The sequence below is a fragment of the Borostomias antarcticus genome (assembly GCF_949987555.1).
Source record: "Borostomias antarcticus genome assembly, contig: scaffold_712, whole genome shotgun sequence".
Classification (NCBI taxonomy): Eukaryota; Metazoa; Chordata; class Actinopteri; order Stomiiformes; family Stomiidae; genus Borostomias; species Borostomias antarcticus.
The window spans coordinates 351-18,070 of NW_028175742.1; the positions used below are offsets into that span (position 1 = coordinate 351).

A 17,720-nucleotide genomic window follows, 5' to 3' on the forward strand; every position below is an offset into this window, starting at 1 on the left:
CATCGCATCCTATGATGTCATTTTCCACCAATTGGATTTCCCGCCATTTTGTATTTTGTGTAAAACACTTAAAATGTATCTTCTCCTAAGGATTTTCACCAATCTGCATGAAACTGGCTGTACACATTCTTTAGACTAATGTCCACAAAACTCCTAGAGGGATTTTCGATTGTCGAAGGTGTTCGCTCGCTACAGCCAATCGAATTTGGCGTCCAAGCCGCCAAACAGGAAGTGTGGTCAAATCTCAGTAAGGTTTTGATGTATCATAACCACATTAGGCACACTCATCGTGGACGGTCCCGAGACCCCTGTCACCAAGTCTATGTCGACACCTCAAAGTCTCTAGCGCCACCAACCTGTCAAAGTTGGAAGTGCGTATATTCTGAACCGTACGCCCGATTTTCAAAACTGCGGTAGCGATTTGAATAGACTCCTATGACGTGTTTCGCTTGTTGTCTTTTATGCGCTGGTCACATGTCCTGCTTGGCTATGGGCTGAAATCTGTGCCACTAGAAATTGAATTTGTATTATATGTATCTGAATTTGAATTGCACAGTTTGAATTTGAATAGCACAGTTTGAATTTGAATTGCACAGTTTGAATTTGAATTGCACAGTTTGAATTTGAATTGCACAGTTTGAATTTGAATTATTAGTGTAATTCAAATTCAAAACTTGTAATTCAGATTCAAAACTTGTTATTCAGATTCAAAACTTGTTATTCAGATTCAAAACTTGTTATTCAGATTCAAAATTGTAATTCAGATTCAAAACTGTAATTCAGATTCAAACTGTGAAATTCAGATTCAAAACTGTGAAATTCAGATTCAAAACTAAACTACCACCATCCGGGTCCTAGCCGGAGGAAGAGCAATCGATTTACGAACTGTTCATCGCTTCATAGCATCGCGAGCATAGACGTACTGTGCAACGTCATCATGGAGGATGGCGGTGCGGGACTTTCAAGCACGGTAATATAATAAAACCACATATTTACTAGTGTCTTTGCTTATGTAGAGTAAGAGATTGTATAACTGTAGCTGTTAGATTTGGTTAACATGGCACAGCGTATGTGCTGTTTTCGGGCGCAACGTCAGTTAGCAGCGCGAGCATAGTTAGCATAGCCGTACTGTGCTATTACCAGCACGTTCTGGATGGAGCTGCTGTTAGATTTGGTTAACATGGCACAGCGTATGTGCTGTTTTTCTTGATTTTCGGGCGCAACATCATGCATAGTGTAGCGGCCGGCCAGCTATGATCCAGCCGGATATTATGGGGCGTTCCAGGCAATACAACCCGTAACTCGTGTTTTTCCAACCTTCTGCGTGTGAAAGTGACGAGGAACGCGTGGTCAAACCCCGTCAAACTACGCGTTCCTCATCATTTTCATGGGCAGAAGGTCGGAAAAACACGAGTTACGGGTTGCCTGGAACGCACCAGTCTGGGGAGGGACTTCCGGGAAAGGGAAGTGAAGTTGTTGTTGTGTGTTGTTATGGAAACTAGTACGGATGTTATGTTACGAGACTACTATGGCTGCATGATAGCATCTTACACTGAAGAGAGTGATATAAATAAACTTGTTGCCTAAACCATTGGATACGTCTCTGCCTCCGGTTCCTGGAAACGTTACATTGGTGTCAGAAGGGAGGACCCGTGGAGCGTGCCCTTGCGTGAGGGACGTGATGGACCGGCCGCGTGCAGTGAAGCGATTGTATTTAAATGTACATTTGCTGTCAAACACCTGTGTTTTTTACAAGATGGCGTTGTTATATTTTTTGACAGGGAGAAAACACAAGACAGGTCTTGAATTCAGCAAGACAACTTCTTCACTTGATCACAAATCTAAGTGACCCAGAGACTCCCAGGTGTTGTGTATAGTTTAATTGCACACACCCAGATTAACATGTCTAACCATTCACCATGATTCACCATTCAAACATGTTACTCCAGTATTATTGTACCCATTCATGTAAATGTTAACTATTCAGCATTAAATGATGTGATGTGTATTCTTAAAATGATATCATTCCAGCAGACTGGGAGGGAGTCAGGAGAGAGGGAGAGATGGCCAGGAGAGAGGGAGAGATGGCCAGGAGAGAGGGAGAGATGGCCAGGAGAGAGGGAGAGATGGCCAGGAGAGAGGGAGAGATGGCCAGGAGAGAGGGAGAGATGGCCAGGAGAGAGGGAGAGATGGCCAGGAGAGAGGGAGAGATGGTCGGCCGAATGTCCACACGGAAATGACCAGGTCTCTTGCAGTATTTAGTTTCTTTGTCAGCCTGTGACTCATTGTCCCTTACATTAAGTGTCTGCTAGTGAGACAAAACTGTACAAGAGTCAAATACAAACATTCTCATCATCACAGGTCTTTTCCTGCCCTTTTCGGAATGAAGAGAAAGCGCCGGTGCCTCCGAGGGCCTACCAACCACTGCACACCGGCCAAAGAGCTTTCACTGTCATTTTATCTCTTACCCAAGCTTACTGAACGCACTCCCAAAGGAAAAGAAGAAATTTTCCATCTGCAAGCTGGTTTGGGCCGCAGGTCTACAGTGATGACCGAGAACTACACTCATGATGAGGTGAGGCACTGTTCCACATTGACAAGAATTGGTTTTGTCATCTGATCTGGTTAATATACAATGGGTTCAGAAAATATTCAGACTCCCTCAATTTTTTCACATCTTGTTATGTTGCAGCCTTTTGTGAAAAGTGTAGATTGAAATGTAGTGTAGATTGGTGAGATTAAAAACTAATTTAAAAGATTTTAGCAAAAGGCTGCAACATAACAAAAAGTGAAAAAACTGAAGTGGTCTGAATATTTTCTGAACCTATTGTAGTTATCAAACACTGCTCTTCTTTTATCAATGTAATGATATGTTTTATTACTCCCGAAGGTATTTTCAACACTCAAAGATCTATATCCAAAATTGGAAAGTGTGTCTGGGGGCTGGTTGATTTACAAAGCTGCAGGTAGGTAACATAGTGGCTAATACATCATTTTGATCAATAACTGTATAATCATTTGTGTCAATACAAAAATTTGATTGTAATCGGTATTGTTACATTTCAGTAGAATTCAACTATTGCATAACATTTTTTGTTAGGGGGATGGGGTTCGAGAAAACTACATATGGTGTCTCCTGGGGACCATGGATATACAGGGTCACTCTTGAAGACTGCAAGTGCAAGTGGAAAGGGTGTCCTGTACATTGCTCCACTACAGGAGGAGCTAGACACTCAACCACTGCCCCCCGATTCCAAGTCCTTCTCCAATATGCCAAGAGCAATGTGCCAATCCTGTCACACCAGCTACCCATTACAAATTCTTGCGCTGCATCTTGAAACATGTGAGCCTTCAGATACCAATGCACTCACGGTATGTATAGACCCATTTTATGTTGGGAAATTACTTTATTTTACAAAATGACTGCCGCATATTATTAAGCTTGCTACTAGATGGTTAATGGACATTATACATCAGTTAGTTTCGACCGGCACCAACCAAGCGATCTGATTGAACAAGAGGCAGTCCAGGAGTGCTGATATTCAGTACAACATCACTCCCTCTCATGTGATATTGCTTAATGCATTCTACTCACTTGTTGGAAGTAGTAATATTAATTGAGAACATCCTACTCTCTCCTTTACCAGATTAGTGATGATGACCTGGATTCCAGTCACCCCAAGCCAGATATGGAAGACAGACTGACGGTGAACTCAAAACAGAAGGTGAAGTAATTTATATCTTTACTAGCATCAATTGTAGACTGTGTAAGGTGAGCCAAAAGGTGTTTAGCCAAAATTCAAGGGACACAATTACAGTCCATATGTACTGACAGGTGCATACTCTAGATCAGTGGTTCCCAACCTTTTTTCCTACACAAAATTCTCTAAACTCCTTGGTCAATGGCCCCAGACACACACACACACACACACACAGTGGAGCCAGACCATCTGAATACTGTTGTCTTTTTAAACCCCCCCCCCCCCCCCCCCCATTTAATTTATTTTGGCAGCCAACGGAGGATGATGTGGTGACCCTGTCCTCTAACACAGAGGTATGTTATGGTTTGTGTATATTCTTGAGGTATTATTGTTACGTTTCTTGAATAAAGTGCGTGAGACAAAACTGTGAGCTAAACGTGCAACCTGTTTATTAGCCTTCAGCTTCAGCTAAAACATAACCACGTCACACATGCTGTCTACTATTGGTCCGTAGCCTACTACTCAGTCTTGCTATTGGTCAGATCAACCTGACATCTCTGTTATGTATTGTCATACAATAACACCACAATTGTGTCCACCTATCATGTTAAACATTTCAATGGTTTCATTTTCAGACCATGTGCCCAATCTGTGGCCGGACTTTACCTCCAAACGAGTTGGAGGTTCATGCAAGTATTTGCGGAGAGAGGTAATGGAAACTTTAAGCACAATTTCAGAAAAATATATCATTGTAGTGTCTTTGGGATCTCCCTCCAAGCATCTGACCTTCCACCAATGTAGTATCTTTGTTTGAGATCTCCCTCCAAGCATCTGTCCTTCCACCACTGAAGTAATGTATTGATCAGTTGGATTTAATGCTTGGAAATTGACTGAGCTGTTACCATAAGGACTGACTATGGTATATGTCATGGTCACTGGCTTTCAACACTACTCACTGTGTCATTGCAGCGATCAAGACTTCGTTCTTCCAAAGTTCCTTCCTTCACCTCCAAATTCAAATGACAACAAGAGCATCTCTAGGTGTGTATGCTTCAATAGTCTCCTTCAACACCTAATTATCACCTGACTTTTTTTTCTTACTTTTGGGGCAAAGTACCTCTTATTTAGATGAAAAGTCAAGACTGCACACACTTGAATACTCTTTGCATGTGGTTTTATGAAAAGGCTGACGTTTCGGTCACACTGTACCTTTTTGAAGGCATACATTATTTTTGCACTCAAAATACCTCTAATGTCAATGAATCCAGTTACCAGAAGTAACAAGTCTATCACACACATACACACACACACACACACACACACACACACACACACACACACACACACACACACACACACACACACACACAAAACATGCTTTCAGTTATCCATTTCTCTTTCAGCCTTGATGATATCCTGAAAACCATCTCTGCTGCTGTTAACAAAGAAAAAGATTTTCTCATCATGGTGCCAAGATCCCAGGTGGTAGAGCGAGGCCTAGCTCAATGGAAGCGCCAAAAGAAGTCAGCCCCTACCAACCAGTTAAAGGTCCAGTTCATAGGAGAGGCAGGCATTGACACAGGGGCACTCAGCAAGGAATTCCTCACAGGTAAAATATGACTGAAATTCTGTTTTAAAAATTGCAATAGAAGTGACAGTACTTAAACAAATGGGGTGATTCTTGGTGTTAAGACATGGTTGCAGGCATTGAACGGAGGCTGTTTGAGGGTGACCAGACTGGAAAATGTCCCAAATACTCAGTTTTGGATCTCGATCAACACAACTTCAGGTATGCCATATGTGCCTATAATAAAATTATGTATACAGTGGGACACACATGTCTCAGTTCTCAAATAGGGCTGGACGATATAAAAAAAGAGTATATCTATTTAAAAAAAGATGATCATATTGATCGATAATGATACTTATCGATACTTTTTTTATTTTAAATATATTTTTGGGGTATTAATGCTTAAGGAAGATCACAAGAAAAAAACATTGAATTCAAGCTCTTTGTTCCACCACGTTATAAGAGCACCAATACAGCTACAATGGTTATATAAAATAAAGGGAAATCAAGTGACCTGACATCACAGTACGATCTGATAAATATTAATCTCTTGATCCTTGAACAAATAAGCAAAGTGCAATCAACAAAAGTGAGTGTTACACACCCTAAATATGTTTAGAACTACAAATGAAGTTTCTCCTGTTGATTCTTCTTTTCTTCTTTTTTTGGCCATTGACATAGGCCAGTATTTCTCACAATAACTTCATGATGACAACAAATTATGTCTTTGGTCTGTTCAGTGAAGCTAGTCCTTAACCTTTTTAGTTTGTGTTTTTTCCTTCAGCATATCAATAAGTATTAATGCACTCTTCCTGTTCTAAATATATGACACATGTTGTATCATACTAGGAAGGGAACTAGGAAGGGAACTCGTGCGTTTACATGCATTTTTCGATTGAAGTTTTTATCGAGCTGTTTTTTCTATCGATCAAGTGTCTATCGATAGATATATATCGTTACTGAATTATCGTCCAGCCCTAATCTCAAACATGATATTGTTTACATGTTATTGTGGCAATGATTTTTATGTTTTATTGGCTAAGTGCTTGTAAGTAAATAGCTTGTTATCTTTACTACACAGTATTGACGTAGTCTTCAGGGCAGGACTATATTACTACGACTACTACTGTATATATTCTGTCTCTTTTAGGAGTGCTGGTGAAATTTGGGCTGTTAGTCTGGCACAAGGTGGACCACCACCCTGCTGCCTCAAACTTTGGTGCTTCAAGTACCTCTGCAGTGGGCAGGTGCAGGTAGAGCACCTTTCAAAAGAAGATGTCTGTGATTCTCACTCTACAGCACTTATCTCCAAGGTAAGAGGTTTTACTGATGTACTGAGGTCACTGGTGTAGGAACCTTCTCTTTCTCAAAGTGATTACACTTTCCTCACTTTGCAATAAACTTTAATTTTGCACAATGTTTCGGTCAGTATGACCTTATTTGTACCTGAAGAAGGTCATACTTACTGAAATGTACAATATTAAAATGTATTGCAAATTCAGGAGTGTGTGGGAACTTTCTCTCACTCCTCCTCTCACAACGCTCCGACGCACCTGTTAGGAGTAGGGCTGACCCAAGAGGGGCCTTGAACACAACATACTTTTCTCCGACAACAAGTGCAGACTGATGTAATATATATATATAGTATTTATATATATAGTATAGTACTATAGTATTATTATAGTATAGTATTATTATCCTGCTTAAAACACGGACGACTAAACAACACGCACGTTGCGACCGGACTACGCCGCCGTTGTTTCTCTCTCGTGGGTTCAGAGCAGCGAGAGGGAGAAACACAGACTGGTTGCGTGAATACTAATTAGCCACATGGTGGAGGAGAACGCAGCGGTGGTTGAGCAATGTATAAAGTGAATGAGGTGAGAGAGTGCCTGTGCCACTACTGTTGTCTTCCCGTTCTTCTTTTTCTTGCATGACGTCAGCGTTTTAACCGAAAACTCCGTTACATGAGCTGTGGTGTGTGTCTCTGTCTGTCTGTCTGTCTGGATTTTTAAGGTGGAGTCAGCCACAGAAGATACGATGACTGAACTGGTTGATGACATTTCTTCCTGTGGCTATCAAGGACCTGTTAATGTTGAGAAGAGAGAAGACATTGTTCGGTATATTTCTTGCCTTTACACTTGGATGTGTTACAATTGAGGTTTTGATTTTTCACTTTTAACTTGGTACTCTCCACTATATTTCAGTGCTGTTGTTCTTCATGCCATACTTCGGCTAGTGGCCCTCCTCTCCCAGCTACGTGAAGGTCTAAAACTTCATGGTCTCGCAGATCTGATGAGCCAATACCCAGACATCTGCCAGCCACTGTTTGTCCCTGGGTTGGAGCTGAAGGTGAGTTAATGCTTTAGTAGGGGTGGACTGGTATCACTTTTAACAGGTAAAAGTGGTTGCAAGTCCTTTACTTAAACTTTGGACTCTGTGAAAAGAAATGCATCATTAACTGTTCAAATGTAATTGTGTAAAGGAATCAGGTTTGCCTATTTGCAGAATTTGAATGTACCTCTGGTACCTATTGATATCTGCATCCCTGATAGATGGGTATCAATGAGATGTATATTATCCCAGTGGCCCAGTTTATCTAGCCCTTTTCCAGTCCCTGGACCATTTTTGGTCCATTTTGGGGTTTCTGGTGTTGAGTTTATGATTATTCATGGCTGTGTTGAATAGGAAAAAAAGTGGGTCAGGGATGAAAAATCTAAATTTTATAATTTCAACAACAAAACATTAAAGACAATTTTAATCAATAGTGTCACATTAACTACTGCTCCAGGTCCTTAGGGGCCATTTTTGGTCCACTGTAAATAAAATAATTGCTGCTTGATTTAAAATCAATGTTGCATGTTATTCATTTGGATGAACTCGGAATGTTGTTTTTTTCTCGCACCAGGCTGATGCTGACTTTGTTTTTGCGGCATGCCATCCTGAGTTCAGTGAGAAGGGGTCCAACAAAGAACAGCTGGAAGTGAGCCTTATGAACCATCTGCAGGACTTCTTACAGGAGCTGGACGAATGTAATTGTAAATATAGTTTTCTTCTTGCAAACTCTATGCACTTACTGTCGTTTCTCTCTATTGCACATGTCATGACATTTCCATTATAACTTTATTATTACGTAACCATAAATCAATTCAATTGTTTGGTTTCTGTCTCTGAACAGTTGAAAGTCCAGAGGTGGGTGATGGTCCAGATCCCCTCTCCCCGAGTACATTTATGCAGTGGCTCACAGGACAGGGCCACATTCCTATCTTGCCAGAAGAGAAGAGAGACTTCAGAGTCGATGTGCAGTTCAATCACACCTGTCACATCCAGTATGGTGCTCATACAGTTTGCTACCCAACAGTTGCTGCATGTACTAAAACGATCCGCCTGCCTGTTCTGCATATGCAAACTTATACTGAGTTCAGACAAGTAATGACAGAGGCCTTCCATCATGGACAGGCATTTCTTCAGATTTAGATGGACAGGAATAGTGAGGTTCCATTCATGCCAGTAACTGCCAGTAACTTGTTTTTAGACTTTCACTTGTTGTTGTCACTTGTTCTATTGGCAGAAGTTTGTAATTATTACAAGCAAAAAAACAATCTTCCAATTCCTACCATTTTGCCAATGCATTCTATAGCAGAAATAACTACTGTAGTGTTGCTATGTAGGCCTATATAGCAGAACTTGTAGGATATGTTTAACACATTAAATGGTTTGCAAATTCTTTTGCCATACAAAAAAAGGTACTGAATCATAAATATCCCCAAGTGGATACATCCCCCACAATTTGAAGGCATTGGTGGGGAATATGGGATTTCTTTACACGTGGATGTTTACGCGATGGTTACGCGCTGTGTGTGAGACAAGAAAGACCCAACATACATACATTACTTAATGTTTTACGGTCCAGTTTGTTCGTCATGTTATTTATTTTGAAATACATGAAGTTTAAAGAACTTTGAAAAAACTATTTCTAATTAAAGTACTTTTAAAACTAAAGTATTGTGTGATTTATTACGTACACAGCAGGAACGATTTCTGTGACAGCAAAGTGGGATTCCAGGACTACACTTATATAACATTTATTAAAAGGTCTTATGTAATTGTATTTTTCCATACAATGTTCCACTATTGTTGTCAGGGCCCTATTGTGTCCTATTATAACAAAAAGTGAAATACTTGTAATTATCCACCCTTGTACGTTTCTCTGCATTCCTACATAGTAAACTACATTGTGTTGAAGTCCTGTAAGCCAGTTAAAAACTGTATTGAGATGGACGGATGACAGTATAGAGACACTTTGGGGGTTGCCTCCTCAGCACTGATTGGAGCATTTTTCACAGCCTAGAGCTTGAAGAGGTCACAACAACCATCACCGATTACATACATTTTTGTGTGTACTATGTAGATGAGAAAAAAGAAATCCTACATTTCCCCAACAATAAAGTTTATATAACTAAGGACATTAAAGCATGTATCAATAAGAAAAAGCGTGCTTTTAAAAACGATCATGCAGCTGTAGTTGTGGTACAAAAAGAGCTCAATCACCTGCTGAAAGAAGCAAAAGATAAACACCACACTGTCATGGAACAAAGCTTTAGAGAGATGGACAATAGGAGATTATGGGACTGTATGAAAAAATATCACAAACATGAACCCCGGTAAAAAACAGCTGATACCCCTGGATGACACAGCAAGGGCTAATGAGCTGAACGACTTCTTCCTCAGATTTGAGGTCCTGGGGCCGGTTGCACAAAACATCTTAAGTTAATATTTCCCTTAAGTTCTGACTTAAGGTTTCCTTAAAATAAAATCTGTTGCACAAACACCCTTAAGTATTCCCCTTAAGGTTTCCTTAAGATGTCCCTCAAGTATTTAAGGTTTTCTACTTATCTCGGTCTAATACTTAAGGAGTCCCTTAAAGTCCGTTAAGGTGTTGCACAAAAGACCTTAGCAAGCAAAATAAGGGAAAAAACATAAGGGACCTCTACCCCAACCTTAGCTGCGCTAAGGCTAACCTAACTAAGGCTAACGCTCCTATGGCTGCGTTTATGAACATAAACGATGGAAATCGAGTCCCAAGAAGAGTGTTCCGCGACAGGGAGAACCCACTAGAGACTCTTAGTGAGGAACAACTGATATTTTATTACAAATTTGATCGACAGTCCATTTTTGACTTGTCCGACCGCCTGGGCTTGGACCACCCAACCTTCCGAAGCTATGCGCTTCCAGCCCCGTTACAATTGATGATTGCGCTCCGATTTTATGCGACGGGATCTTTTCAGTCGGTCCTCGCAGACATTATTCATGTCCACCGTTCTACTGTGTGCCGTGTGGTTCACCGGGTATCAAACGCCCTTACCGGTCTGCTGGATGAGGTGGTCAAGTTCCCATCTAAACGGGAGGAGGATGCGGTAGCGGCGCACTTTTTTAATGTTGCCGGCTTCCCGAAAGTGTGCGGGGTGATAGACGGGACGCACATCAAGATTCAAGCACCCACCCAGTACGAGGAGCAATTTATTAATCGGAAAAATCAACACTCCATCAACGTGCAGTTAGTCTGTAACCATGAAAACAAAATCACCAATGTGGTTGCAAAATGGCCCGGCAGTACGCATGACGCGCGTATTTTGGATGAGAGCATCCTGGCAAGGCAGTTCGAGGACGGTACGCATAAAGGCATCCTACTTGGAGACAGTGGCTATCCATGCCGTTCATGGCTGATGACACCCTTCAGGAATCCTGCAAACAGATCCCAGGCAAGTGGTCAACTTGTAGGCTATCTAAAATTGTCCAAATATCCAAACTGTAGCCTAAATTAGGCCTACTGAATAAACACGAAAATATAGGCTACTTTGTAGCCTATAATTGATTAGTAGCTTTATTGATAATAGCCTATGGTAATAAACTATGCATTGCCCTCTTCTCCGTCTTCCCACATAATAGGAGAACTATAACTTCAGCCTGTGCAAGACACGGGCAATCATTGAACGTGTGAATGGCCAGCTGAAACGCCGCTTCCACTGCCTGCATGGAGAGCTGAGAGTGGAGCCAAGCAGAGCATGCAAGATCATTCTTGCATGCGTCGTGCTTTTCAACCTATCAAAGCACTTGGATGCAGATGAGGATGACCATGAGACCGCTGAAGAGGCAGAGGATGGAGAGGAAGGAGTGGATCATGAAAATAATGGCTACACTGTTAGAGACACACTCGTTAACAATTTCTTCAGCTAGCTGACTAGTGTAGCTAAATAAGAGTGGAGAAAATGGGCTGAAGATGGCTGGATAGCCGAAACGTTCTTTCGTTTGTCACTCTTTTTGTTTAACACTATCACCTTTTTGACCTTATGCCACATTAGCCACATTTTGTTTCCTCCTTATTTTTGACAGTGTGCAGCTCACCTCTCCCACATTTGCATTAAATAAGAATGAATCCATGAATGATAAGCTATTTTATTGTTTCATCTTAATAAATAAGTTCATTGGCTGTTTCATCTTTGTAAATAAATAAATAAGTTAATTGGCTGTTTCATTTTAATTAATAAATAAATAAACAAACAAATAAATAAATAAGTTAATTGGCCTATCACATAAATAATAGCCTACATCATTAAATAAGTTAATTGGCCAATTACATAAATAATAAAGTTTATAAATACATCAAGTTATGGATGGGAACAACGAACAAGTGACTGTCAACTCATCTGATAGTTTGCTTATCTTGTGCTGCAATAAAATGTTTTGCATGTCAAGGTTGCTTTTTTCTACTGCCATGTTCTGTATTTGGAGCTCCAGTTGTTTTTTTTGTAGAAGAAGAACTTCCTTTTGGAGCTCCACAACAGATGGATCATCTCTGTTGTGTCTGCAATGAAAAAAGAGGGGACAAGTGATGATGCACTTAAGCCACATGGAAGATGAACACAAAATAGTTTAAAATGTAGGCTATACGAGGTGTGACAATAAAGAAATGGGTCTGTGGCAGCCATACTCATAACTCAATGCTAATTGCAAAAATAACAAACATCTTACTTTGACACTGGGGTGCGGGGTCTGACAGTCAGTGTTGGAGGGTTGACTGGGGTGGGGGATCTGATAGCTGGTGTTGGAGGCGGGTTCACTGTGCTTGCAGTCGATGTTTCATCATCATCAACTGGCTCACTGGAGAAGGATTTAGTGGTTAACTTCCCATGCTATAACCGTATAGGCCTACTGTAACATTAAAAATGTTACAACATTATAATAGTGAAGACTGTTACCTTTCCATATGGCCAGTGCTCTCCCCTCCACCAGTGATTCCTAAGACGGTAGGTGACTCCCGGCCAATGATGTCCACAACCATTGACGTTTCATTGGAAAGAGGGGGTGGACGAGGACCCCCACCTGGAAAATGTGTGTGAAATTCGGACTTATCCCAGCACTCATCCCTGGCTGAAATTATATGTAGGCTATACAATGCACAGATGATGCACTACCATCATGTGTTTTATTTTCTATATAGGCCTACTGTATTTCTGATCATGTTTAAAAACATGAAGTTTCTTCCCTCCCAGCTAAAGTTACAGGGGGATATATCATATACATAGCCCAACTATACATTAGCCTACCTAGGTAGCCGAGCTAAAAATAAATCAATGAGACATGCAGTAAACTTAATAAATTAACGTTTGGTTAAATGGCAGTGCACTTACCAGTTTTGGTTGACTCCCGGTTATATACCGATATCTCCTTTTTGGCCACAACAGTCAAGTTTTCGAACTTTTTTTGGATCTCCGGGGTGGTTCGTTTAACAAGACTGCGGGCATTAATTTGCGCCGCAATTTCCTCCCACATTTTTTGTTTTTTATGTTGTGTTATCTTGGGGTCGAACCGAGCTTTTATTATATGTCGTCTCTTTTTGTACTCTTCAAGGAGCACAACTTTCTCTTCCTCAGACCAGTTCGGCTTTCTCCTTTTCTCCTCAGACATTTTCCCCAGCGTCTCAGGACGTCCCAGTGTAGTGTTGTGACAGAGAGCCGGTCACGTGCAAGCAAACCAATGGTCACCATGGAAACTACAATTTTACTGCTGTAAAATCTCTTTCGTTGTATGAAAACCCTTAACGTTTCTCCTTAGCTAAGGAAACCATGTAAGGGATTCTGTGCAACACCCTTAAGTAATACCCTTAACTAAGGGGAAATTAACCCTTAAGGGTAATACTTAAGGGAAAAACTTAAGATGTTTTGTGCAACCGGCCCCAGGACTTCTCCCCCAGAGGCACGGAGGTTTTCGAGTCTGACTAGGCTACATTTGAGTTGGAAGTTGGAATGGGGTTTCGGGGTTCTTCTTACACAGATAGACGGTTACACTGTGATGTCCGATCCACAATGACTTGTCGCCAACGTTTTAAATATAAAACAAGTTTCTGCCATAATCCTAGGCTATAGTGTGCCGTATAGCCTGTGTGTGCAGAAGCACCGGGTAAACAAACATTATAGGCTGGTGGTGACACCAATTTTGAGAGAACATTCAATGATTCTTCGAGATTAAGGTTTGAATTAAATTAGCTTTCGTTTTTATTAAAACTGTCCCGACTATGTCTATGGGCGTTATACCAGTATAGTATACCAGTCAATTATTGGCACAGACACGGCTGTCAATGATGGCGAAGTAGGTGACAAGCATGTGACAATGTGGTCAAGTAAATGTCTTTTCCAAAATTATTGGAATGAGAAAGAGGATCAATGGTGAAACGTAATGTTTCTATGTCCTCTGCATTCAACGGACATTCCAGTTCTGGCACAGTAACACCCGGGGTGGCTGAGTTAGAATGGGACAGCCCTGAGCACTCCCAATCAATGTCATCGATTTGGATTCCCTGAAACCAAGAGAAACAAAAAACGATCAGGAGAAAATCAGTATGTAGATTCACAAATCATATTTAAAAGCGCGACGACAATACAATGCTGTAATTACTCAACTGCCACATTGTCCTCGGACGTGTCTGGCTCTCTGTGGGGGTGCAGGAGCATCCCTAGCTCCCACATCTGGTTAGGAGAACGGTAACCCGCTGTCCTGATGGGATGACTATTCCAGCCAAGAGAAAACCTGGCCAAATCAGCCTGGAGTCTAGGAAGGAAGGTGTACTGAGCACAGAAGAGATGAAGATTATCCGAGATGTCGAGGGATCCATCTTCCTCCAGGCTGTGCAGTACGTCATAGTAAACGTGTGTAACGCCTGTCCAGACGTCCCTCCATAGGCGTTCGATTCTACAAATACATATACAAATACATCAATCAAACTAAAATAATATCCAAGCAGTAATTCAGCTGGAGTTAAATGTCACACAAAGGCACACCAATATGGCATGTAACTACATTACTTGGATCTTGAGGTAATATGAAAATTATTATTGCAAAAAGAATACTTCACCTCTGGTTGTGCACACTTTTTCCGCTGATAAAACTTCCACATCCTGTGCCTCTCACACTGAACATCAGCTGGGCAATGTTGACATTTTCAACTCCCTGGTCACCTCTTACCCTGTAACACATCCAATTTTGAAATGAGTATCCATACACAATATAATCAAAAAAAAAAGTACTCTAACGCAGGATAATTTCCTTTCACAAGAAGATTATGAAAATGCAACAGAGAAAACATCCTAAATAAATGGCTGACTTTCTATAGGTATACTAAGAGAAAACATTAAATAATAATAATAATAATTAACTGCAGCATTACTCACTTGTAAGGCCATCCAAATCTCCTCACTCCATCCAGAAAAAAATGAAGTGCAGTACTGGCTCTGTTGTTGGGTGCAGCATCAAGGTACATGACCTGGATGGGAGGTGGGGGTTTATGCATTAATAATAATAATAAATACACGATTAATCTCTTACATCTCTACCATTCACAGAAATGTACAAAATTAATCTACAGAAGAACAAATAAAAGTTTTGTAAATAAACTGATAAAAATAAATAAAAGGAAATTTAAGCTGCACGCAGCAATGTTCAGGCCCTCGCACCTCTGTGCACATCTGGGTCTGCCATGTTATCGGAAGCCGATGGGTCGGGCCATAGATCAAAGGCAATACTGAACCGACTTTCACAAAACTCGGTGGAAGGGTGTAGCATGGCCCCACTTAGAACCCATTACATTTCGGAGCCGATCCGAATGACGGGGGTCTGGCTTTGATGTACGGGGTCTGAGAGGAGGCCACGCCCCTTCTTCAGATCAAAGCCCGGAAAAGAGTGATGTCACAGATCAAAGCCCGAAAAGAGTGATGTCACGATTATGTCATATATCAAAGGCTCATGCTATAGAGACACACGGGCGCCTACAAATTCACGCCCCCAAGTGAGACAGCGGCACCACATCGGGTAAGGTGAATAGTATACTGCAAGCCAGCCCATAGAAGTCACTGCAATTCACCTTTAGTTAGCCTACTTTTAAAATAATCCTACATGAACTGAAGACTATATTGATTTAAATAAAAAATATGTTTTCCAATGTATGGACTGTCTTTGTCAACATATCTTCTTGCTTTCTAAATAAATGATGTGTCACATTTAATTTGCCACTTAAATGAATTACCCATAATGTTAACAGAGCAGAGGAGAGACGGTAGACAGAGAACCTGTCGCTTTTCAGTGACATCATTGGCTTTACTGCTATGTATTTATGAGCGCCGACTTTGAAGATCCCGACATTTTCAACTACAGAGTGAATTCTCCAGGTTAGTATTAATCCAGAAATATGCCTTGCAAGACGCCAGATGGAAGCATGGAAGAGGGAAGATCCCTAAATGAGAGCCTAATATACATGATAGAAAAGCGTATCCTGGTATTGAAAACCTCAAGGGATGCGTTCGTGACGTATATACCATGCGACCACTTAAACTTAAGATTTCCAATGCTAGCACTTTTGACTCACTGATGAAGTAAATTATAGTATGTTGTGGGTTGTATATTGTGATGGCAGTTATATCCCATTAAAAGGGACAAATCAAACTAATGGGACCCTTTATTAGAATACAAAAAAGATTGCTACAGCCTCAGTAGGCAATCAGTGAAATCATGGTATTTTACGATGCCTCTCATAAGGATTGCACTGACAGCTGCACTACACCGTTCTTCCTTACCCGATGTGGGGCCGCTGTCACTTGGGGGCGTGAATTTGTAGGAGCCCGTGTGTCTCTATTGCCATGGTAATATGTAGCATGGCCCCATTTAGAACCCATTCAATTTCGGCGCACAGAGCCACAAATTGCATTCATTTTAATTGCAATTTTTCATTAATATATGCTTCGTGAGTACTTTACTGTAGGAAACATACCTTCCTGGAGAAGCCATCAATCCCTCCAAATATCACCATGTTATATCTGTTGAAAAATTGAACGGGTTAAATTAAAAATAAAAAGGCAGAAGATGATTTACCCACAAATAAAAATTAATTCCAATTATATGTTTCTTGTCATTCTATATTCAACCATAAAACACACCTGATGAGCTTATGATTGGTGTCTATATGTTGCAGAAAATGTGGGCCTTGAACAGAGTACTTTCGCCGGACAACACAGCCCATACTTGTCATTCTTGATAAGATTCCTTCTGTATCAACTCTATGCATAGAGGCTTTGATTCTAGTCCATTGTACACGGTGACCATCTGCTTGAAGACACCCCTTGACAGTCTGGTATCCAGCATGAGGTTGTCTAGATTTGATTGCTCTCACTTCCATATCCAGAGCATCATCAGTCATGGTGGAGTACAGGCTCCCAACTGACATGTTGTACTCCTGCATCATCCTATAAAGGGTACGTCTTGAGACTCCAACCATGTCTGCTACACATGTAGCAGACAGACCCAGCTGAAGAAGACTTTGTAGGTGTTCCTCTGTGATCTGGAGCCTAAAACGTCCACAGGGACCCAGCATCTTCACCACAGAGTTACAGGGAGGTGGTTCGTTCCTCATCTCAAACAACATGCTCAGTTCATCAAGTCTTTCACGGACCTCATTAGGCAGACCTACATTCTCTAAGGCACTTAAGAAGACCCTCTCCTGCGTCACTATATATTCTAAGTAATCCAGATCAGGAGGGTTGCTGTTGAGGGCCCATTGCAGTCGTTCCTTGAATCTCTGCAAACACTCCTGAAGGACAATGTTCTGCAAAAGTAATGAAATTAATAGTTAGCATAAACCATCAAGTACTGCAACCCCTTCATCAGCTGGCGTTATTATGATATACTACTTCTCAGTGTCCAAAATTAACTTTTTGACTCACCTGCCAAATGGCTACTGAATGTTCAAATTTGACCAGCCACTCAACATTACATTACCATTGTTTTTCTTGGCTGGTGAATTAAACAAGTCTACCAGCCACTTGCATACTTTACCAGCATTTGGCTGGTGCTTGGTGTTAATGTCAGACCCTGCTACTGCTGTGAATCATTGGCAATACTAG

At 41.0% G+C, this 17,720-nt stretch overlaps 3 protein-coding genes across 5 annotated transcripts; 2 read left to right on the forward strand and 1 right to left on the reverse strand.

The window, feature by feature from the left end:
• Positions 1–820: 820 nt before the first annotated feature.
• Positions 821–9,281, forward strand: LOC311329227 (uncharacterized protein). 3 transcript variants are annotated; one of them, XM_084463103.1, is made up of 17 exons: positions 821–970; positions 1,782–1,864; positions 2,032–2,244; positions 2,362–2,575; positions 2,891–2,966; positions 3,101–3,372; positions 3,648–3,725; positions 4,013–4,054; positions 4,337–4,410; positions 4,671–4,742; positions 5,105–5,310; positions 5,394–5,490; positions 6,422–6,584; positions 7,288–7,391; positions 7,479–7,623; positions 8,180–8,309; positions 8,450–9,281. In XM_084463103.1, exons 1-17 carry the CDS (start codon positions 938–940, stop codon positions 8,746–8,748), a joined length of 2,301 nt encoding a protein of 766 aa, XP_084319229.1. In that variant the 5' UTR covers positions 821–937; the 3' UTR covers positions 8,749–9,281. The 3 variants fall into 3 exon arrangements, with proteins under 3 accessions (XP_084319229.1, XP_084319231.1, XP_084319230.1); XM_084463105.1 differs by having other exon boundaries at positions 8,180–8,303; XM_084463104.1 differs by having other exon boundaries at positions 822–970; positions 2,035–2,244.
• Positions 9,282–9,925: 644 nt separating this feature from the next.
• Positions 9,926–11,508, forward strand: LOC311329225 (putative nuclease HARBI1; the record flags this gene model as incomplete). Its single annotated transcript, XM_084463101.1, has 3 exons — positions 9,926–10,021; positions 10,560–11,033; positions 11,221–11,508. The coding sequence occupies 3 exons, from the start codon at positions 9,926–9,928 to the stop codon at positions 11,506–11,508; spliced, it is 858 nt and encodes a 285-aa protein (XP_084319227.1).
• Positions 11,509–13,537: 2,029 nt separating this feature from the next.
• Positions 13,538–17,374, reverse strand: LOC311329226 (uncharacterized protein). The gene is made up of 6 exons (XM_084463102.1): positions 16,758–17,374; positions 16,592–16,637; positions 15,000–15,091; positions 14,684–14,794; positions 14,232–14,520; positions 13,538–14,128 (listed from the first exon to the last, which is right to left on the reverse strand). The coding sequence occupies exons 1-6, from the start codon at positions 17,240–17,242 to the stop codon at positions 13,907–13,909; spliced, it is 1,245 nt and encodes a 414-aa protein (XP_084319228.1). The 5' UTR covers positions 17,243–17,374; the 3' UTR covers positions 13,538–13,906.
• Between the last annotated feature and the right edge of the window lie 346 nt (positions 17,375–17,720).